This window comes from Chlamydotis macqueenii, chromosome 3 (assembly GCF_036417535.1).
Source record: "Chlamydotis macqueenii isolate bChlMac1 chromosome 3, bChlMac1.mat, whole genome shotgun sequence".
NCBI classification, from domain to species: domain Eukaryota; kingdom Metazoa; phylum Chordata; class Aves; order Otidiformes; family Otididae; genus Chlamydotis; species Chlamydotis macqueenii.
In genome coordinates, this window is record NC_141558.1 from 16986219 (window position 1) to 17004837 (window position 18619).

An 18619-nucleotide genomic window follows, 5' to 3' on the forward strand; every position below is an offset into this window, starting at 1 on the left:
AGTGTTTGCCAGCACATCCTGCAGATCTTCCTAGGATGGTCATATATTAATAGCAAGAGAGTTATTTCTCTGTAGGGGTTATTTATTATCTCTCCAAATTAAATAAACTATAGCAGTAAAAGGACTCTCCACACTTACATTCTAGTTATGCTGCTGTCTTAAGAAAACCATTTAAATACAAATCAAGCATGAGCTAAAAACGAAACCACTCTTGTATTACACAGACTTAAATCAATGTTATGCCAGTGATTTCTTGATGGGATACCTAAATTACTTGCTTGGTAATTAATAACTTATTTCATGGGAGAGAATTCCATGCCAGCTTTTATTTTGTTTCAGACATGTTGGCCTTTGTGTCAAATCCTCCTGGTTTGCCCTCGATTGCCTACTTCACTATTTGAGTTGTGACACAATGAGTAACGTGGCTGCCCATGCACTCTACCCCGTAACGGCCTCTTCCCACATTGGTGCTTCTGGCAGATGGCAAAAATACGCTTGTTACGCAGTCAGGATTTTGATCAATTTAAGCTGAAGAAATTGGAGGAAGGAAAGAAAATTGGTTTAAGTATTATAGCAATTCTAATCAGTAGAATAATAAACTTATTAGTAATTTTTAATTTATATTTGTAGTGGGTGGATGTTGAAATCTGAAACAGTGGGGCCATTTTGTGCCTGTCAGGCTTGGTTAGTGTAACAGTTGAACTTTTCAGTTGTTTAAAAGTTAACAGATGTATGATTTTTAATATTTTGCGAGAGAGGCTAAACAAAAAGGTGAAGAATTACTTGGAAAATGCACTTAAGGGTTTTGGGGAGCTTTTCTGTGTGTGTTGCTAAATTTCGTCCATGATTTGGGAGTACATGGAGCTTCTCCCATGTTTACCAGCGCCAGACTTCACCACACTTCCGTTGTTTTATCTATCGGATGACAACTGTTAACATCATCTTGGGTTTTTTCCCCCCCTTCTCTTCCAGAAAGCAGCCCAGGGCTCGGCTCCCCCCGCGGGCCCCGTCAGTCAGCGCCTCCTCCCGCCCCTACTGCTGGGGAGCGGGGTGGTGTGCGGAGCGCGGTGCCTCACAGCCGTCAGGGCTCCGGGGCAGGGTTTTTTTGGGTGCCCGTTATTACCTGCGCATACGCGGTCATTGGCGCGCCGGCCCCGCGGGCTGCTCAGCGACAAGCCAGCTCCCCGGGGCTGCCCCCGCCGCCGGCGCTGAACAGGGGCCGGCTGCCACCGCCCTCCCCCGGGCCCGCACCGCCCCCAGCACACGTGACCAGCGGGGTGGGGAGGCGGGCGGAGGGAGGTAAAATGGCTGCCGCTGCCGCCGGGAGGTGGTGAGGGGCGCTCGGCGCCGTTCTTCCTTGTCAGTCTCCGGCTGGGCCCGGGGAGCCGCCCGCAGAGGCTGAGTCCCTCCGGCTGTGGGGGTGAGTGGCGGAGAGGAAGGCAATGAGCGGGGACAGCGCGGGCCGAGCGCGGAAGGGCAGGGGAAGGGCACGGGGGAGGGGGAGCTCCCGGCTGCCAAACAAAGGCCGCCGCGGGGCCCCTCCTCGCCGCCCCGCCCGGCGCCCCATCGCAGCGGCGGGGCCCCGGGGCGGGGAATTAGCAGTCGCAGTGGGCTCGTGGGCCTGACCCTCTCCCGCCCCGGACCGGGCGCAGCAGCGGCGGCCCCCAGGCTGCTTCCCGCCGCGCAGCCCCTGGGGCTCCGGTAGCGCAGCGTGCGACGGGCGGACGGGGCCGCGTTGGTGGGTGCTGGGGACCTCTTACCGGCGCTGAAGCGGCCCGTGGGGTGCCGCGGGCACGGCCGGGTAACAGTGTCAGCTCCACCCCCGCGGGTGGGGGGGCCTCTCGCAGCGTTTTTCTCTCCTTTTGTTAACTCGGAAAGATGGTTACGAGCTCGACCAGTCAGGAAAGTTTGGTATCTCGTTTCTAAGGTAAAGACTGACAGAATGGCTGAGATTGGGAGGGACCGCCGCAGGTCATCTGGTCCAACCCACCTGTTCAAGCAGGGTCACCGAGATTGGGTTGTCCAGGACCGTGTCCAGACGGCTTTTGAATATCTCCAAGGATGGAGACTCCAGCCTCCTAGGGCAACCTGTGCCGGTGCTGGATCACCCTCACAGTAACAAAGTGTTTCGTGATGTTCAGACGGCACCTCCTGCTCTTCAGTTTGTGCCGGTTGCTTCTGGTCCTGTCACAGGGCACCACTGAAGAAGTTGAGTTTGAATATAAAAATCTCTTAAGGACAGAGCTTTGCTACTTATGTGTGCTTAAAAACTGGTTGGGGAAAGTGCTTTCCCATCTGTAACTTTTGACAAGGGATTGATGCTGGAGTAATACATGCTTTTTGCTGGAATAGTGTTTGAGTCATGGGAGAAATAATCTGACACCACTCTTCGTGTCAAATAACAAAGAAATGGAAAGATTAAAAGGAATTTTTTATAAGGTCGGAATGTGTAAGAAAACCCACGTATTAGTCTATGGAACAGATGTTTGTTCTTTGTTCTGCTGTGGTGGTTATTTCAATTATCAAGAAATTAAAATCTATTTGAAATCCTCTACAACCACAGCTTCTCAAATATGGCCATATTCATTTTAGAATCTTTTTAACAAAAAAAAAAAAAATCTTCGTCACAAGTGACATTTTCCTTAAGTGAAAATACTCCAAAAGTTAGATTTTGTCATAGACCTTGTGGCTGTGACTAACAAACCTGAGGGTTTATGTTATGACACAGAGAAATGCATTGACTTTGTGAGACAGTATAAGGTGATATTGTAGACTTCCTTGCTGAACTTGTGTGTGTTTTGTGCTGATTTTGACAGAATTGCTTTATATTGATTGGTATATTTAAAAAAAACAAACTTAATATTGGTAGCTGTTTCTGTTTACTTTCCTTTATTTGAAGTATTTGAAACCTCAAATAGTATTTTGTAGGACAAAGTGTTTTTTGTTTTGTATACGAGTTGAATTTCTTCTTGGAATTCAGATGTGCTTAACAATACTTTATTCTTAAATTTGATCTTAAAGGTAGACTAGTTTCTCTGATCAGGTTTAAATCCCATTACCAGGTACCTCACAAAACCTTTCTTTTAACTGATCTTTTTAACCAAGATAGAATATAGACATATCTGATAGCTGGTATCAGACTAGATGACCCTAACCATTCTATGATGACAGCGGTGATATTTTATTTAAAGATATGTTTGCATTTTTCCAGTGTTTTGAATGTAACCTCTAGTCTTGATTCTTTTATTTAAAGAAAATAAAATCCCCTGAATACAATATTTTGAAATGGCTGTTGCCTTGAGTGTGTAGGATGGAAAAGAATGACTTGTGTATCTCCAGTTTTCCGTATTTCTTGCAATGTAGTGTAATAGTGGTTACAACCATAGGGACCTTTTTTGTGCACACTTTTTTTTTTAGTTCTATTTATTATGGGTTTCAAAATAAGGATATCTGTGTTTCTATCTTTAGTTATCTTTTTGTGTCTTTTAATATTTTCTAGTCTCACTGTTTGTTCTTTCATACAAAGTAACAAAAAAAAATAAGGTCATTATTACAGTGCTTATCATCTGGATAACAGGAGTGTGTCTAAGAGAAGCAGAATAATTTTTCCCATATAGCTAAGGAAAAGCTGAAAATCGACAGAAGATCATTAGTCATACTAGAACTTTGTGTTGGAGAACAGATGTGGGTGTAGACTATTTATGGAAACTTAAATTTCTTATTTCTTTCTGCCTCTGACTACCAGAAAATAGTATTTTAAACACTCATTTCAGTTGTTTTGAAATATTTTTCTTTAAACAGAATCCTGGTTGACTCAGTCCCTATAGAAAGAATAGTTAAAAATATTTACCGCTTCATCTGATGCCTGACTTGTGATCTCTCAGTGTTTATGAAGTATGTTCATTTAGCAAGTAATTATAATCAGGTGTCATAAAGGATGGATAATGCTTGTCTTAGCAAGATTCTCTGCAGCATGAGTAAAGGTGTAAATGTTTCAACTTGTTTTTCATTTTTTGTGCCATCATAAAGCACAAAAATGTGTGAGACTATGAAACTGACTTATGTTAGTCTTTTATAATAAATTTTATATATACAGGTCTTCTGTATTCCACATTTCTTTAAATTCTAATTTGGAAAGATGCCATTTCCAGTTCTTAAAGGCGAAATACTGCATATCTGATACGGAGTATCCGATTTGTACATGCCCAGATTTCAGTAGCACTGTAATTCTTTCCTTTTACAGTTAACTGAAAGATCTGCCATGGTATTGCATGTTGGGAAGGTAGCTTTTGTTTCTGGAAATAGAAGGAAACATGTTAAAAAGAAAGTGAATTTTTTTTTTTTCATTATATGATGGAAAGTATGAATTTGATATGAGTTACTGTGACCTTTACCTATTGAAAACAAAACAAGAGAAGAAATTCTTCTAAATAATGCTCGTGTTTGTTGACCAATTTTGATATTTATTCATAAATGATCACAGCTCACAAAAAAAAATATGGAGGAGAGCTATGAAAAAGACGGTGATATGGAAAACTTAGCGTGTAATATTTTTTTAATGTAGTTAGAAACTGGTACAGGATTCTGAGAATACATTAAGTATCTGCAGATTTGAGTTACCAGGACATCGGCAGTCAGTATTAATGCAGTTGAGAGAAACTAAAGTTTTGTAAATCAGCAAATTTTTGTAGTCTTTCCAAAACACTGATAAGGTCTACTTCAGCTCAGGATGCGAGAGCCTTACAAAATCAGGTTAATCCTTGTGCAAACATTACCTTCACCTGAGCATTTGTGCTCTTAGTAGATCTTTTCATAGTTCTTGGTGTGTTGTTAGTCTTATAAAATACCAGGATTTGCTGCCTGAGGGCATTGTGAGATTTCCAAGCTTGGAAGTTTGCATCCTGAATGAGAAGCTGGTTCATGGGATAGGAGTCGGCTCGAGTGGGAGAAAAAAAAAAAAAAAATCAACATTCATCCTTATTGGAAAGGAGATCAATAGCCAAATGGGCTCCTGGTTTTAACTGGAAGTTTTGTTATAGAATGTGAAAATACTTCTGCTGTGTCAAAAAACAAACACTGTTAATTGAGCAATTAAGGACCACATCTGTATTGGATGCTCTTGAAATTTGGTAGGGATTTAAGTTTTCATCCTTTATTTTGTGAAAGACTAGCTGTTGAGGTGGGTTTTTTGTTTTGGTTTTTTTTTTCCTGGGTTGTTTGTTTTGAAAAATGTATGAGTATATATTTTAAGAACTTTTTCCATTGGAGGAGCCAGAATAGAGTTACTTCTCTAGCTAGAGAGTCTTGCTTCAGACCACTTATGATAATTTAAAAGACATTTTAAGCACTGGAAGAAATCACACCTTAGTGTCCACCCATATGGACTTTTAGTATAGTGCTTAATTTTCGTAACATAATAACATAATTCTTATTTAATAAAAAGATGGACTGTGGCTGTGCTCATTTTAAATATTGACTTGCTGTCATGAGTGAAAGTACCATGAACGAACTTAAGCCTAGTTTCAGGCCTGTGTATTGTTCTTGAGAAGGGAGAAAATAAAACTTCAAAAAAATCTTAACACCAGCCTTTTTTTACATATATTTGTTGACAGGGTAGTGGAATGTTTCTTTGTTTAGGTTTTTTTGCTTGTTTATTTGGGATTCCCCCACCTTTTTTTTTTTTTTTCTTTATTTTGCTGCGTTTATTTAAGGATGAAAAGAATACTAACACATAGATTAACCTGGCAAATTCAGATTGCATTTTAGATGGAAAATTCTGCTATTGCCTCCCTAAAGAGTGCTTTGCTACAGCCCTCCTCTCCCCGCCTCCCCCCCCCCCCCCCCCCCGGGTGATGTTAGTCTTTTGGTTGCTCTGGGAAGCTTGCTTGAAAAATGTCAAGTGAAAGCATGAGGACATAAAATTAATAATTATAAGATTTGATTTTGTTCTTGTTTTTATAAAATAAACTTAGTAAATCTAAGAAGGGGTTATTATGTAACAGTGAAGCATAGCAGACGAAGAATATTAATATAATTGGAGATGGTTCACCCTTACAAAGCTTTTATAATTTTTAAAAATTATAATATTAACGTGGAGTTTGTAAATGCAGCTCTAGGGGTATTCTTTAGCATCAGGTATTTTGCTGTTAGTCAAAGGTTTAAGTTGCCTCTAAGGATTCAGGTCTACATTAAAGCAGAAGCTGTGCTGTCTCCATAACTGGGAGTTCAGGTAATGATTTCTGAAGCTGGATATTTATCTGCAGTGCAGCAGGGCTGCTTTTCCCTTTTTGAAGTATAACAGGAGGGAACATCAAGGGAATAATCTTACTTTGAGGAGGAAGAAATACTGAATTATTTTTTTTTTCCTTTTTACACTAGCTGAGAATTAATTGGCAAAATTTTGATAGTAGCTGCAGAGTGTAATTCATGTGGTGAGACATTGTAGTCATGTTTTGCTGATGGTTTTTTAATATTGTTTTCAATTTAGTGTTTGATACGGAAAATAGCATGAGGATTTAAGATACAGCTACAGGAGTGAAGCTGGAACCCTGCACAGGGAAATCGGCAAATGTCAGTGGTAGCAGTGGAGCTAGCGGCAAGTCATGTTTCATGAATTTCTGTCAAAATTTGTAAAATATGATGGGAAGAATTCAGGTGCTTACATGTGAATACCTACTGGCATTTTAGGTGTGTGCTGGTTTTGTGTAGCACAGGGGCTGCAGCGGCAGCTTCTGCGAGGAGCTGCTAGAAGTTTCCCCTTTGTCCGGTGGGCTTGGTCAGGTCTAGGGTAGACCTGCCGCTGGCCAGGGCCAAGCTCATTGGTGACAGTGATAATGCCTCTGTGATAACATATTTAAGAAAGTGAAAATTAAAAAAAGAAGAGGTGTGAAGAAGCAGAAGCGGGGGCAGAGAGTGAGAGGCGCAAGCCTTGTGGGCCTTGCAGCCCTCACCCTCTGGCCTCCTGCTGGGCAGCCGTCTGGGTCTGATTTGGCCCGGCCGCAAGAAGTGAAGAGAGGAAATGTGAAGAGAACCCGAGAGGCATTTGCCTGAGCCTGATTGTGAAGAATTTCTTGTGAGAGGAACAGCTGCAGATGCCAAGGTCAATGAAGGAGGGGACAGAGTAATGCTGCTCCCCGCAGAGATTCCCCTGCAGCCCGTGGTTCAGCCCATGGAGGCCCATGGAGGAGCAGAGATCCACCTGCAGCCCGGGGAGGACCCCACGCAGAGCAGGTGGTTGTCCTGAAGGAGGCTGTTGCCCGTGGAGGGCTCACGCTGGGGCAGCCGTTCCAGAGGGGCTCTGCACCCCGTGGAAAAAGACCCCACACTGGAGCAGTTCGTGAAAGACTGTAGCCCATGGGAGGGACTCCACGATGGAGCAGGGGAGGAATGTGAGGAGTTTTTGCCCTGAGGAGGAAGGAGCAGTGTAAAGTGACAAGTGATGAACTGACCGTAACCCCCATTTGCTGTGCTGCTCGAGCGGGGAGCAAGGACGTGGAGATAATTTGACATGAGTTAAGCTCAGGAAGAGGGATGTTTTTGTTCTCTCTCTCATCATTCTGCTTTGGTTTTACTAATAAATTAAAATAGTTTTCCCCAAGTCAAGTCTGATTTGCCCATAACGGTGACTTAAATGATCTCTCCCTGTCCTTATCTCAAACCTTGAGCTTTTTGTTGTATTTTCTCTCCTCCATTCTCTTGGAGGGTGGGGGGAGTGAGTGACTGCGTAGCTTGGTCCTGAGTGAGGCTAAACTATGGCAAGGTGCCCAAGAGTATCTGACACATCTGCATAGTGCTGTAAGATACTGGCGCAGGCTGTAAGGGAAACTATCTGTTCTGGATTGGCAGCTGGATGCCAGGCAAGATGCTGACTTTTCTAGTATTTTTGTATCTGAAATGGCAATAGGAGCCCGTGTGTGAACACTGACTCACTCCAATCCCTGTTTCTTTTCAACCTTTCATTTTTGGTGTGGTTTAGGTTTTTTAAAGTTTGCAACCTCTCAATTAGCTCTTCCTCCTGCTGAAAAAAATAGAGACAATTATATGACACCACTGTTGTCCTGCTCACCCTCCTTTGCATGATGGTAATTTAACTGTATGGTAAACGTGACAGACCTTTTGTGTTCTTAGTTTTTTTATAACTTTATTGTCAGAGAGACTGACTGTGCTGTGCCTAGTAATACTGCTGCTGGATTTTGTATGTGAAATCGAGATTATTTTTTTTTTCTAACTGATTTGAGATTTGCAGTTTAAACAGTGTCTGAATGATATGATTTGATTTGTGTATTTTTACACAATATGTGGATGTTTGGAGTACGGAGAGTTCAGATGCCTAAATCCTCTGTAATTTGTCACTTAAACTGCAACCTGTATTTTTAAGCCCGAATTTAACAGTGGGAGTCACAGTCCCTCCTTTTCCTTTCTTCTTCCTCTTGTGTTCTTCTGCTTGCTTACTTAAAATGGACATAATTTATAGTTTCTTTTGTCACTAGATATTCACATGTGTGCCTAAAGTTCTACATATGCCCAGAGCTGCTCTCATTTTAACTGGACTGGATGTGTCGACATCTTTGTTGGAATGTTTATGAACAAGACATTTCTGTCTGTGGGTCACCTGATGGCTGTGGTGCTATAGATGAGCTCAGGTTGTGTCCAACATACCCTGTCAACAGTGTTTGTCTAGATGTACTTACTTGCTAAAGGAGAAAGGGTGGTGTGATACTGTTACAGTCTATGTAAGCAATTTAAAGTGGAGCTAGATTGTTTGATTTTAAATGTCTAAATCTAAACTAACTTCTCCACACTCAGTGTAGTGAAGTTCCTGCTGACTTTCTCCTGTCTGTGTTGGCTAATGTTTCACTTCAGTTGGGAGTGCAGAAAAATTGACTGACTGCTTTTGTGAGAGAATAAAAGTTAGAACATTTGCCTGGGAAAGCCACTAGTCTTTGGCTTCTGCCTGGTAAGAGAATAGCCTAACCAGTAGGCTTTAGCTAAAACTAAACTGGAGTTTTTCTTCTAATGTGACACTGCTATCACGCAAGAAAAAGCCAGAGAGAGCAAGCAATCATGTCATCCACTGATGAGGAGAAAGATGGTGGAGGTGGGTGGAATCTTGTGGTTAGCCCCCTTCTACGTCCAGTGAAACTTAATTTATTTGCAATTAATAATTAATCTTCTGGAACTGTATGCATATAAGTTTGACACAGTAATGCTACTGGTTCTCTGAACTTAGTAGCCCACAGCTTTTCAGGAAGTCTTAAATGGTTTTAATGGTCTGGCTTGTCCAAGATAAACCTTTCCTGTCTTACAAATTAGAGATTAAAATCATACAGTCAGTCAACAGAAGCTATGTTAAGTTTGACTAGCAAGTTAACAATGTGCCATCACGTGCAGACATGTCTGATAAAGCTGGTGATAACTGATTTAATAAACGGTGTTTCTCGGAGTTCCATATGGCTGCAGTTTAGATGTTATCACTGTATTTCTTAATGCTGAGTAGTCTCAATGTTCTGCTTATGCACATAAAAGGTAAGTGTTATATTGTAAATAACTAGCATATGTAAAGTATGTAACGTACAGGTATTCCTATAATGCAGAAAAATTTATGCAAATTAGGCATTCAATTCAAAATAGATATTTACACAATATATAAAAATTAGAATAACTTCTGTGATTTTTTTTTTAAGAACTAGAAAGATTAAGCGATTGACTGTTCATTGAAATGTAGTGCATTTCAATGCACGTGTCTCCACAGTGTTTTGTTGGGGAAAATTGTGGGTATTCCTACCCAACCAATAATTTACTGGCATGTACAATTCATACTTTCTAAGTCAAAGTTAACTCTTACAGCATTTACTTACACTTTGGTGTTTTTTTCCTTTCCTGAAATACAGATAAGCTTTGTTATAGAAGCATTTTAAATACTGTGTGAAGATGGCAAGTCTGATGAGTCAGAGTCTGTTGACCTACGTAGAAGAAGGAAATGTACCTGCTCTGAAAGCACTTCTTGAGAAATGCAGGGATGTAGATGAGAGAAATGAGGTAAGATTTTTTTTGAAGGGTCAGTTTCATATCTCAGCTTATTAGTTACAGAATAAATAATTAGTGAGGTCACACTGGTTACTTAATATACAAATTTCATTTTTATTTTTAAGTGATTGCTTACCTTTGCACAGGCTGAACACACAGTATTCAGTCTCTGTCAGCACCTCAGCATCTTTCATTGTGTTTGTTTTCTGAGTGTTCTTCTGAGCTGGAAAATGTGACTCAGTCCTTGCTTTGTGAATGGAGATTGTACCTGTATTTTTGCATCTAGGAATTGCTTCTTAGTTTACTGATCCAGCTGCATGTGCATTCTTGCCGTGTGCATTTGGAGGTGAAACCTGGGATGATAACAACTCTTCCCACACATCCTGGTTTCCAGGCAAGAGAAACTGTTATATGATCCAAACGGGAGCTAGCATAGCACGATAATTGTTAGCTTCTGCTTTCTCATCTGATTTAGTCTGATTTGAGCATATCACCACCAGCAATTTAAGTGAATGTGCTGCAGTTTCATTATACTACGCTAAAGATTCCTGAGAGTTTCTTGGGAGGTTTGATTCAAGTAAATGTCTGTTGCTAGTGACTGTTTACATTGTTTTGCACTATATTTAAAATTCAGATTATCTTGATGCACTGTTGAATCTTCTGTGTATTTTACAAATAAGTTAGATTATTTGACTAATTTATTTTATTTTCAGTAGTAGATTTTCTGATATGTAAGCGTCTGGACTTTTCTTTCATCTGGACGTACAGCTTGTATCATCAACTTTTATTTTAGTTCTGATTTCCTAAATAGTATTGTAGAACTGGAACCTTGTCAACTTATATAGCATATTCAGAGAATTGGATTCATAGAAAAATTCAGGTTAGAAGGGATCTCCAGAGATCGTTGGATTCATCTTTTCCTGATTGCAGGACTAACTTCATTGTTACATCATTTTGCTCAGGGAATTAACAAGCAAAATTTGAAGCTACCACCTTAGGCCCCCCCTCACTAACAAAACCACGACAGCCCTCAAAAGGATGGAGAACCTGCAGCCTCTCTGGGTGCAGTGCTTAACCACTCTCTTAAGCAGCTCCAGTGCTTAACCACTCTGTTTAAAAACATTTTCCTTATGTTTTATTGGAATATCATTTGCTGCATCTTGTGACTGTTGGTTTTTGACTTCTTGTTATGTGTTTCTGAACAGAATCTGCGCTTGTCTTCCAAGATTTCCCTTCTGTCTAGATAGTGTAAGACTGATGTTGTTGCTCCATTACTCTTATGTTTTCCAGACTGAACAAATCCAGCTCTCAGTTTCTGCTTGCATTTGTTATGCTCCAGTCTCATAACCACTTGAGCCACCCCATTGCCAAACTCTGCAGTTCGTCGATCTCTCTGTTGTTGGGTGTTTCTCTCTTGGGGGCCCGAAGTGGGGCATTGTGTTCTGGATTCAGTCTCACCAGTGTTGAGTAGAGGGCTAGCTGTGCTCTTGTTAATGCAACTGAGTATTTGATTTGCCTTTGTTGCTGCAGTGGTCCTCTGCTGACTCATGGCCCTGTTGTCCATTGGGACCCCATACCTGTTTCTGCAGCGTAGTTCCTCAGAGAGACAGTCCCTAGCCAGTACTGCTGAGTGGGGTCGGTCTTTTCCAGTGTCTGCATTTGCCTTTGTTGAACTGCAGAGGGGTTGTCAGCCCATTTCTCCAGCCTGTTTACTTTCCTCTGAATGGGCCCCCACCCTCTGGCATATCAGCTGCTCTCCATAGCTTGGCACAGTCTGTAGACTTGCTTAGACTGCTTTCTGTTCAGGTTCTGGGTGTTGATGGAGATGCTACAATGTCAGCCCTAAATCAAACCCTCCAAACTGGGCACCAGTTACTGTGTACAGTTGACCATTATCCATTGAGTCTGTCAGTCCAGATAGTTTTTGTATTCACCTTGTAGTGTATGGAAGATTGGCTTCTCAATTCATGTATTTTTTTTTCTTTCTCTCTCTTTTTTTTTTTTTTTTTTTTTAATTTTTTTGAAGTAACTCTTGGAAAATGCATTTTCTGTTGCATTATTTTTTTAAACCTGCATAGGATGAAAAGAATATTTTTGGAAAGAAGTCAAATTGCATATATTACTCAAAACCAAATAGCATAATGTAAATGTGAAAACAATGTACAGAATTTAGCCTTACTGTAGTTATTAGATCTGGCTTCAGTTAAGACAGTTTTTTTTCGTTGTCGGCACATTCATTTCATGCTGTGTATGCGCATACGTGGATGCATTTGAAATGGAAGAATTTTTAAGTTTCAGAGCATACACATGAACCTCATCGTCTGGCATGCTGTGTATCTGAGAAGAGGAATAGTCTGTTCCCTCTGCTGGTAATTCCTCTCAACAACATGGCTGAAATCAGACGCATTGTCTGTGTTGATTTATCAAGTGTTACTGCCTTCTCTGCCTTTTCTAAATTTTTCTTCTCTTCTTGATGGGACTAAATACAGTCCTGGTTTTCAGGAACTGCCTTTTTTGACGAGTTCATTTCCCCGATACTTAATTTTTTCAGTCTTCTGATATATTGCATTGGAGAAAGTAATTTCTGGTGACATGTATGGTTTGTGTCAGTTTTAAATCCATGGTGGGAGGGGGTTGTTCATATGTATCAATGATAGGAGTTTTGTTTAAGTGCTAGCTCTTCATTGGAATTTAGTGACATTGAGTGCAATTCTGTTTCCAGTTTTGGACCTGCTAAGACAGCTTTTCCTCCTGGGTAAAAACGAAATAGCAAAGTAGCTATTCCAGCTATAGCAGCAGAGTAGGTCTAAAAAGATTGCTGGCAAGCCAAGGTTTACTAGTGCCAGGACCTCCCAGGCTGCAGTGAGTTGTGGAATGGTAGGATCACCCACATTGTTACCAGCCTTTTGTATCTTAACTGTGATCAGTTGCCAGAAGAACTGGGGTGTTCCGGTCAGTTTGTGTATGGATGGTTTTGTTGGATCAACACCAGCAGTTAAAGTTAAGTGGAGCAGGTCTCAGTCTTTCTGCCTTTTCCATGTATGTCCTTTCCCCTATGCAAATTCTTCTCTCTTACACCAGATTGATTACTTATCAGCTAATGACAGGTGCTTGCCTTGTGTGATACACTTTGATCCTAAGAGCCTCCAGTTTCCTTTGGTGTGCCTTTCTTTCTGCTGTTCTGTTCTTGAAACTGAAGTATCTTCTGCATCTTCAGTTCTGAATCTTTCATGAACTGTAGGAGAGCTAGTCTGTAAGGTAACCACTGAATGATTTCCCTAAAAAGATACAAATGTGTCCCTTTATAATTTGGATATTCCAACATTTATACTTAGCTGTGTTGTGCAGCTATACAATACTTGATGTGTTTGTGAGAAATATGAGCATTTATTTGTTGTGGAGTGTCTAGACTCTTGGGCAACTTTTGAGAATTAATCTGGATGTCATAGACATAGTAATTATCTTTTGTTTCTGTGTTGGTGAAATCTTCATGATGTGCTAAAACATGAAACTTCTAGCAAAAAGGGAAGGAAGTTTTCAATACCCTACAGAAAAGTTTTACATCTGTCTAAGAATACCAGAGCCAGTCTACAGCTGGATGACACTTTCTACAGGAGCAGATAGTTTTCCCGTCCACAAGGCAGTCACAGTGATAACAACAGTATCTGTTCAAAAGGAGGTAAGAAGAATGCTCGTGCTAAAGCACTGCTTGTAAAGGGACCTCTGGAGATGATCTAGTCCTGTGACCTGAGGTTGATTGGTTGGAGCCAGCTGGAATTGACTGTGTCCGGCACAGGGCAGTCACAGCCTCTCTTCACAGAGACCTTGTGCAGCTCCCCCAATGCCAAAACCTGGACATCTGTACTCAGGACAATGAAGGTCCTGTCACCCTGTTCCTCCACCCTGTCAAGATCCTTCCGGATGGCAGCACAAGCATCTGGTGTATCAGCTGCTCCTCCCAGCTTTGTACTGGCTGCAAAGGTGCTAGAGAGTCACTGTGTCCCATTGCCCAGGTCCTTAACGAAGGGGTTAAACAGGACGCCAGTGTTGACCCCTGTGGTGCTGCATGGTGACTGGCCTCCAGCTGGACGTTGTGCCGCTGCTCACAACCTTCTGAACCCAGCAGTTCAGCCAGTTTCAGTCCACATGACTGTCCATTTATCTAGTCCATACTTCATTAGTGTGTCTGTGGGGATGTTGTGGGAGACAGTGTCTAAATCCTCAGCTCTCCATCTCCCCGTCCAGTGATGTCATCACAGAAGGCAGTCATATTGTCCAGGCATGATTTCCCAAATCACTCGGCACTTGTGTTCCCAAAATATTAACTCGCATGTAAAGAACTGGTCTTAAAGAGCAGAAGTTACAGATGTTCCTTCATCCAAAGAGACCTGTTCTCTTGTAGAAAGCAGTGCTTTCCTTCGCCTTGATTTTTTGAGCATTTAATTTCTTTTTCATGACCAGACCTAAACACTAGTGCTTGTTGATACCAAATATACTTTAGGATCTAAAAGCAAAGGTATAATTTTGAAGGTATACAATGTATAGTTACGATAACATAAACTTACGTGAGAGCTTAATTTCTCCCTGTAAAAAATTGCACTTTTAGATATTATGTTATATCCTGTCATGGGTAATACTGTTGGTTATCTGTAATGTTACGGGGAAGATTCTGTGAAGACTAGTTAGGGAATAGCTGATGGACCAGAAAGAATCAGTGCGTGTCTGTGATTTTTTTTTTTTTTTTTTTTTTGTACATGAAGAGCAGAAAGAACTCCTAAAAGATCTTTATTAATCTTACTGTTAACTGTTTAATTAAGGAAGATTAGTCATCTTACTGTATTCTGATGCTGCATTAATTTTTATTCTTTTCAGGAAAATTGCTGGTATATAACTCCTAACATGTAGCTTTTGAATTATTTAGAGACTAGAAAACTTAAGTTTTCTGTATAGTACAGAGAAAAGACAGAAGAGAGGTCAGGAAAAAAATCTCTTTGTTTATTAAGCTTGTTGAAATTAACAAATTTACTGACAAATTTAGAAAGTTTTACTTTTCATCATGCAGAGCAGTTGTATCTCAGAAGTTTGCTGACACAGGAATAGGCTGATGGAAAGGTGACAGATTGTAACTGACTTTTAAAACATCCTTGAAGGCAAATGAACTAGCTTTTCTATCTTTCATCTTCCCCGAGATGAGGCTGTTTGTTAAGAACCTGTGTTACACAAGACAGGAATTATGTCTGTATTTGTTACGCTGTCAGATGAAAGTGCGGTATGTAATTTAACTATTTTTTCCAAGATTTCAGCAATAAATCTTATTGTTAATCTGAATCAATGTACATGTTTTAATGACCATTGTGGTTCCTAAGCTAGATTTATTTATTTATTCATTTCTAAACAATGTGACTGAGTTACTTCAAGATGTAAAGCTGCAGGCTGTATTAGAGATGTCTTCAGTGGGGAGATAATTCAGGAGGAAAGATGTTTAGCAATGTAACTTTTTTTTGATAGCCATTTTTAATGTCTGAAATTTTGTTGTTGTTGTTTGGTTGTTTTTTAAAAATCTCTTAGGGGACAGGGTTTAATATCACATTCTCAATTTTTATTGCAAGTTTGCTGCATGGTTTGAAAACCAGTTCTTTTCACTGCTTCTCACTGGCAATTAAGAACTGGAAACAACATTCCCCTGTAGTTTTTGACCTTGAATTTTTAGAGTGTGTGTGCATCATTTGCATCACTTTTCCTATCATTTTGATTTCAGAATGGCCAGACTCCACTCATGTTGGCTGCTGAGCAAGGCAATTTAGAAATAGTCCAGGAACTTCTCAAGAAGGGAGCTAATTGCAACTTGGAAGATGCAGTAAGTATTAGTGCTTTATGCGGCGGTACCTAACAGTAGAGGAAGGAGAAATTTCAGGAGGCAGACAAATAAAAGGAATTTAGCTTGGTATTGAGGGAAGGGGCGGGGCGGGGGAAGTGGAAAATGGTGGCATATAAGAGAGATTTTACTCAAAATTGATTGGCTCTGTATTCCTCCGATTTGATTCCTCATAAAGAATAGGGATATTTAAATATCTGAGGGTCTCTGCTGAATGCTGCTATTTCTTCAGTGAAATTAGTAGCAGGAAGCTATGATAATAGGATTGGCAGTAGTTGACATAAAAAGATAGATGTAACAGAAAAGTACACCATCAAAGATGAGGTCCAAGTGATTTTGCTCAGTGATGATGTGGTATGTAGGGTTTTGGGGTTTTTTTTGGTGTTTGTTTTTTTTTTTTTGGCTTGGTTTTGATGTTTGCCAGTAAATACTGAGGGAGAATTTAGGTTAAAGGATTATTTCAGGTGAGAGAGCCAGAACAGTGGCAGAGAAGGGTTTCAAATTTATGAGTTGTCTTCCTGCCTTTGCAGGAGAGAGTGACTGTAGATGAAAGATGTCCAGAAAGAGTGAATAGGACAGAGATGTTAAAAAGATTTGGAAGTTCTGTATTTTCCAGTGAAGAGTGAGAAGCAGGAAAAGCATGTTGCTTGTGTTTTTTTTCTTCTGCATTTAGTTTCGTTGTAGCAGTATGGACATCCGGGAAAGGTCTAGCATGAAGCCTATCCTTGCAAAAAAAAAAAAAAGTCTCTATTTTTGGAGACTTTGTATTACATTTGCTGTAAATGTTACAGTTCCTGTACTTTCAGAAAGAACAGTTACCATATAAACTGTTGCTGTATTTATATGTGTATAGCACATAAACCAGTAGTCCACACCTGGACATGGTTTGAGACGTGTATCTTCTGAAGTGATCGTGAATCTAAGAAGCTGTGGTCCAAATTCCCCTGCATAGCACCCCTTGGGTGCTGTCACCCACTGTATGTGGAGACAGACCACCACCGTTTTCTGTGGTCTTGGTTGCCATCTCGTCCCCACCCAGCAGTTCTCGATATCTTGACCTCATTCTCTACTCCTTTGTTGCTTCCTCGATAAAGTTTTTACTAAGTTAACCTCCAGTGAACTAAGGAGTGGAGAGTGATGGATATTGGGTAGGAAAGGTGATAATTGGAGGGGAAACTTGGAGTATTTGTTTATCTCTATTTTCATGTCTGTAACTGGCAGGTAGTCTATGACTTTATTACCTTTTTTTTTTTTTTTTTTTTTAAGAACAACTTTTTTAAGGGTTTGTGGATTTCCTATTGTGAGTTAAACTTGAAAAACAATATAATTGTATTGAAATATTGAATAGCACTTTAATTTTTTTTTTCATTTTTCTAGGATAACTGGACAGCACTTATTTCAGCAGCTAAAGAAGGACATGCAGCTATTGTAGCAGAGCTACTCAATTATAATGTCAGTTTGGAGCATCGGGATTTGGTATGTATTGTCCTAGTGTAAAAATAAAGTAGTTTTCAGTAAGAACAACAAATTTGGGAGTTGGAGATTTTCAGTTCTGTAAAGCAACTCAAAGATCTTTTTTTTTTCTTAAATTATGTACTCAATGCTGTCAAAATGGAAAATAATAAATAAATATTGGTTTCACAGCTGTAAAATAGTTACTGTAGTGTTATTAAAGGCAACTTGTTTTGTAGGGTTGCTTTTGTCATCTTAATTTGCTTTGGAAAAAAGCTAAACTAAAGAACACTTTGCTTTTGGATGTTTCGTGTGGGTGGGCTTTTTTTGGGGGGAGGGCATTGGTTTGTTACTGAGGGTTTTTTTGGTGGTGGTGGCTTTTTTAAAAGTATTCTAATAAAATAAATGTTATCTTTTCCCAGAAGATACCCATCCATATTTACTTTTTCTCTGGACAACCATGATTATTCATATAACAGTCCTTGCTCTCAATATCCTGGAATTTGTTTTCATTTATCTTGTTCTGTGGGAAAGTGGGCTCTATAGTCCAGTCCACCCAAAGAGTTAGAGAAGTTTCTTACGTGGTTAGAAAGTTAGATGCCTCTGAAGAGCTATAGACTTGTCTCCATTGACTGAAGAGGGAGTGAGGTACCTGCAAGGACTGGTTTTGTTCTGCTTTAGTTAGAGAATAGAAAACTTCTACAGGAGGGTTCAAGTGCTTTCTTTAATTAAAGTTCCACTCTGTCTGCAGACTGAGGCATCTTGCCATGTCCTACTAATCTCGCTTTTTTGTGAGTGTAGTGTTAAGCAGATCCATGTGGCCAGTATTTGATTTCTAGGCCTGTGTCAGTCTGAGAGGGATCTTTTACTTCTGCAAAAGTGTATTACAAAGAAATAAATAAAAATTGTACTTACTATTACCAGAGGCATACTGTTATTTTAAAATTAATTTTGGTTACCTGACCTGTCAAATGCTTTAGGTGGTGAAACCTCGTTGTCTCCTAGTTTACAAACTTAAAAGAACACACCAATGCAGTTGGAAATTAATGGCTCTCATTACTCCCTTAAGACACATGATTTGCTTCTTTTTCATGACGAAGCAAATCGTTACATAGTTACTTTATGAAGGCCAGCTGTCTGTTACACAAATCAAAAGTTAAACCCTCTATGTTAATTGATTTGGATTCTAGACTTCTGTTTTAAGAGAGTGCTTTCTTTTTGGTTTCTTTATCCAGTAATTGGATTTGTATGCACCTGAAGTCTGAA

The 18619-nt window shown here is 40.2% G+C and overlaps 1 protein-coding gene across 8 annotated transcripts in view; it reads left to right on the forward strand.

Moving 5' to 3' along the window:
• Positions 1 to 1284: 1284 nt before the first annotated feature.
• KIDINS220 (kinase D interacting substrate 220) overlaps positions 1285 to 18619 on the forward strand; it is an 83215-nt gene continuing 65880 nt past the window's right edge. For 3 of the 8 annotated variants that reach the window (XM_086743798.1, XM_086743803.1, XM_086743805.1), the window contains exons 1-4: positions 1295 to 1420; positions 9891 to 10038; positions 15785 to 15883; positions 17279 to 17377. In XM_086743798.1, coding sequence (XP_086599924.1) covers positions 9931 to 10038; positions 15785 to 15883; positions 17279 to 17377 — 306 coding nt within the window. In that variant the 5' untranslated portion in view covers positions 1295 to 1420; positions 9891 to 9930. Of the gene's footprint in view, positions 1421 to 8489; positions 8643 to 9890; positions 10039 to 13599; positions 13706 to 13886; positions 14008 to 15784; positions 15884 to 17278; positions 17378 to 18619 lie in introns of those variants that run through there. The other 5 variants (XM_086743797.1, XM_086743804.1, XM_086743799.1 and 2 more) reach the window with 4 other exon arrangements.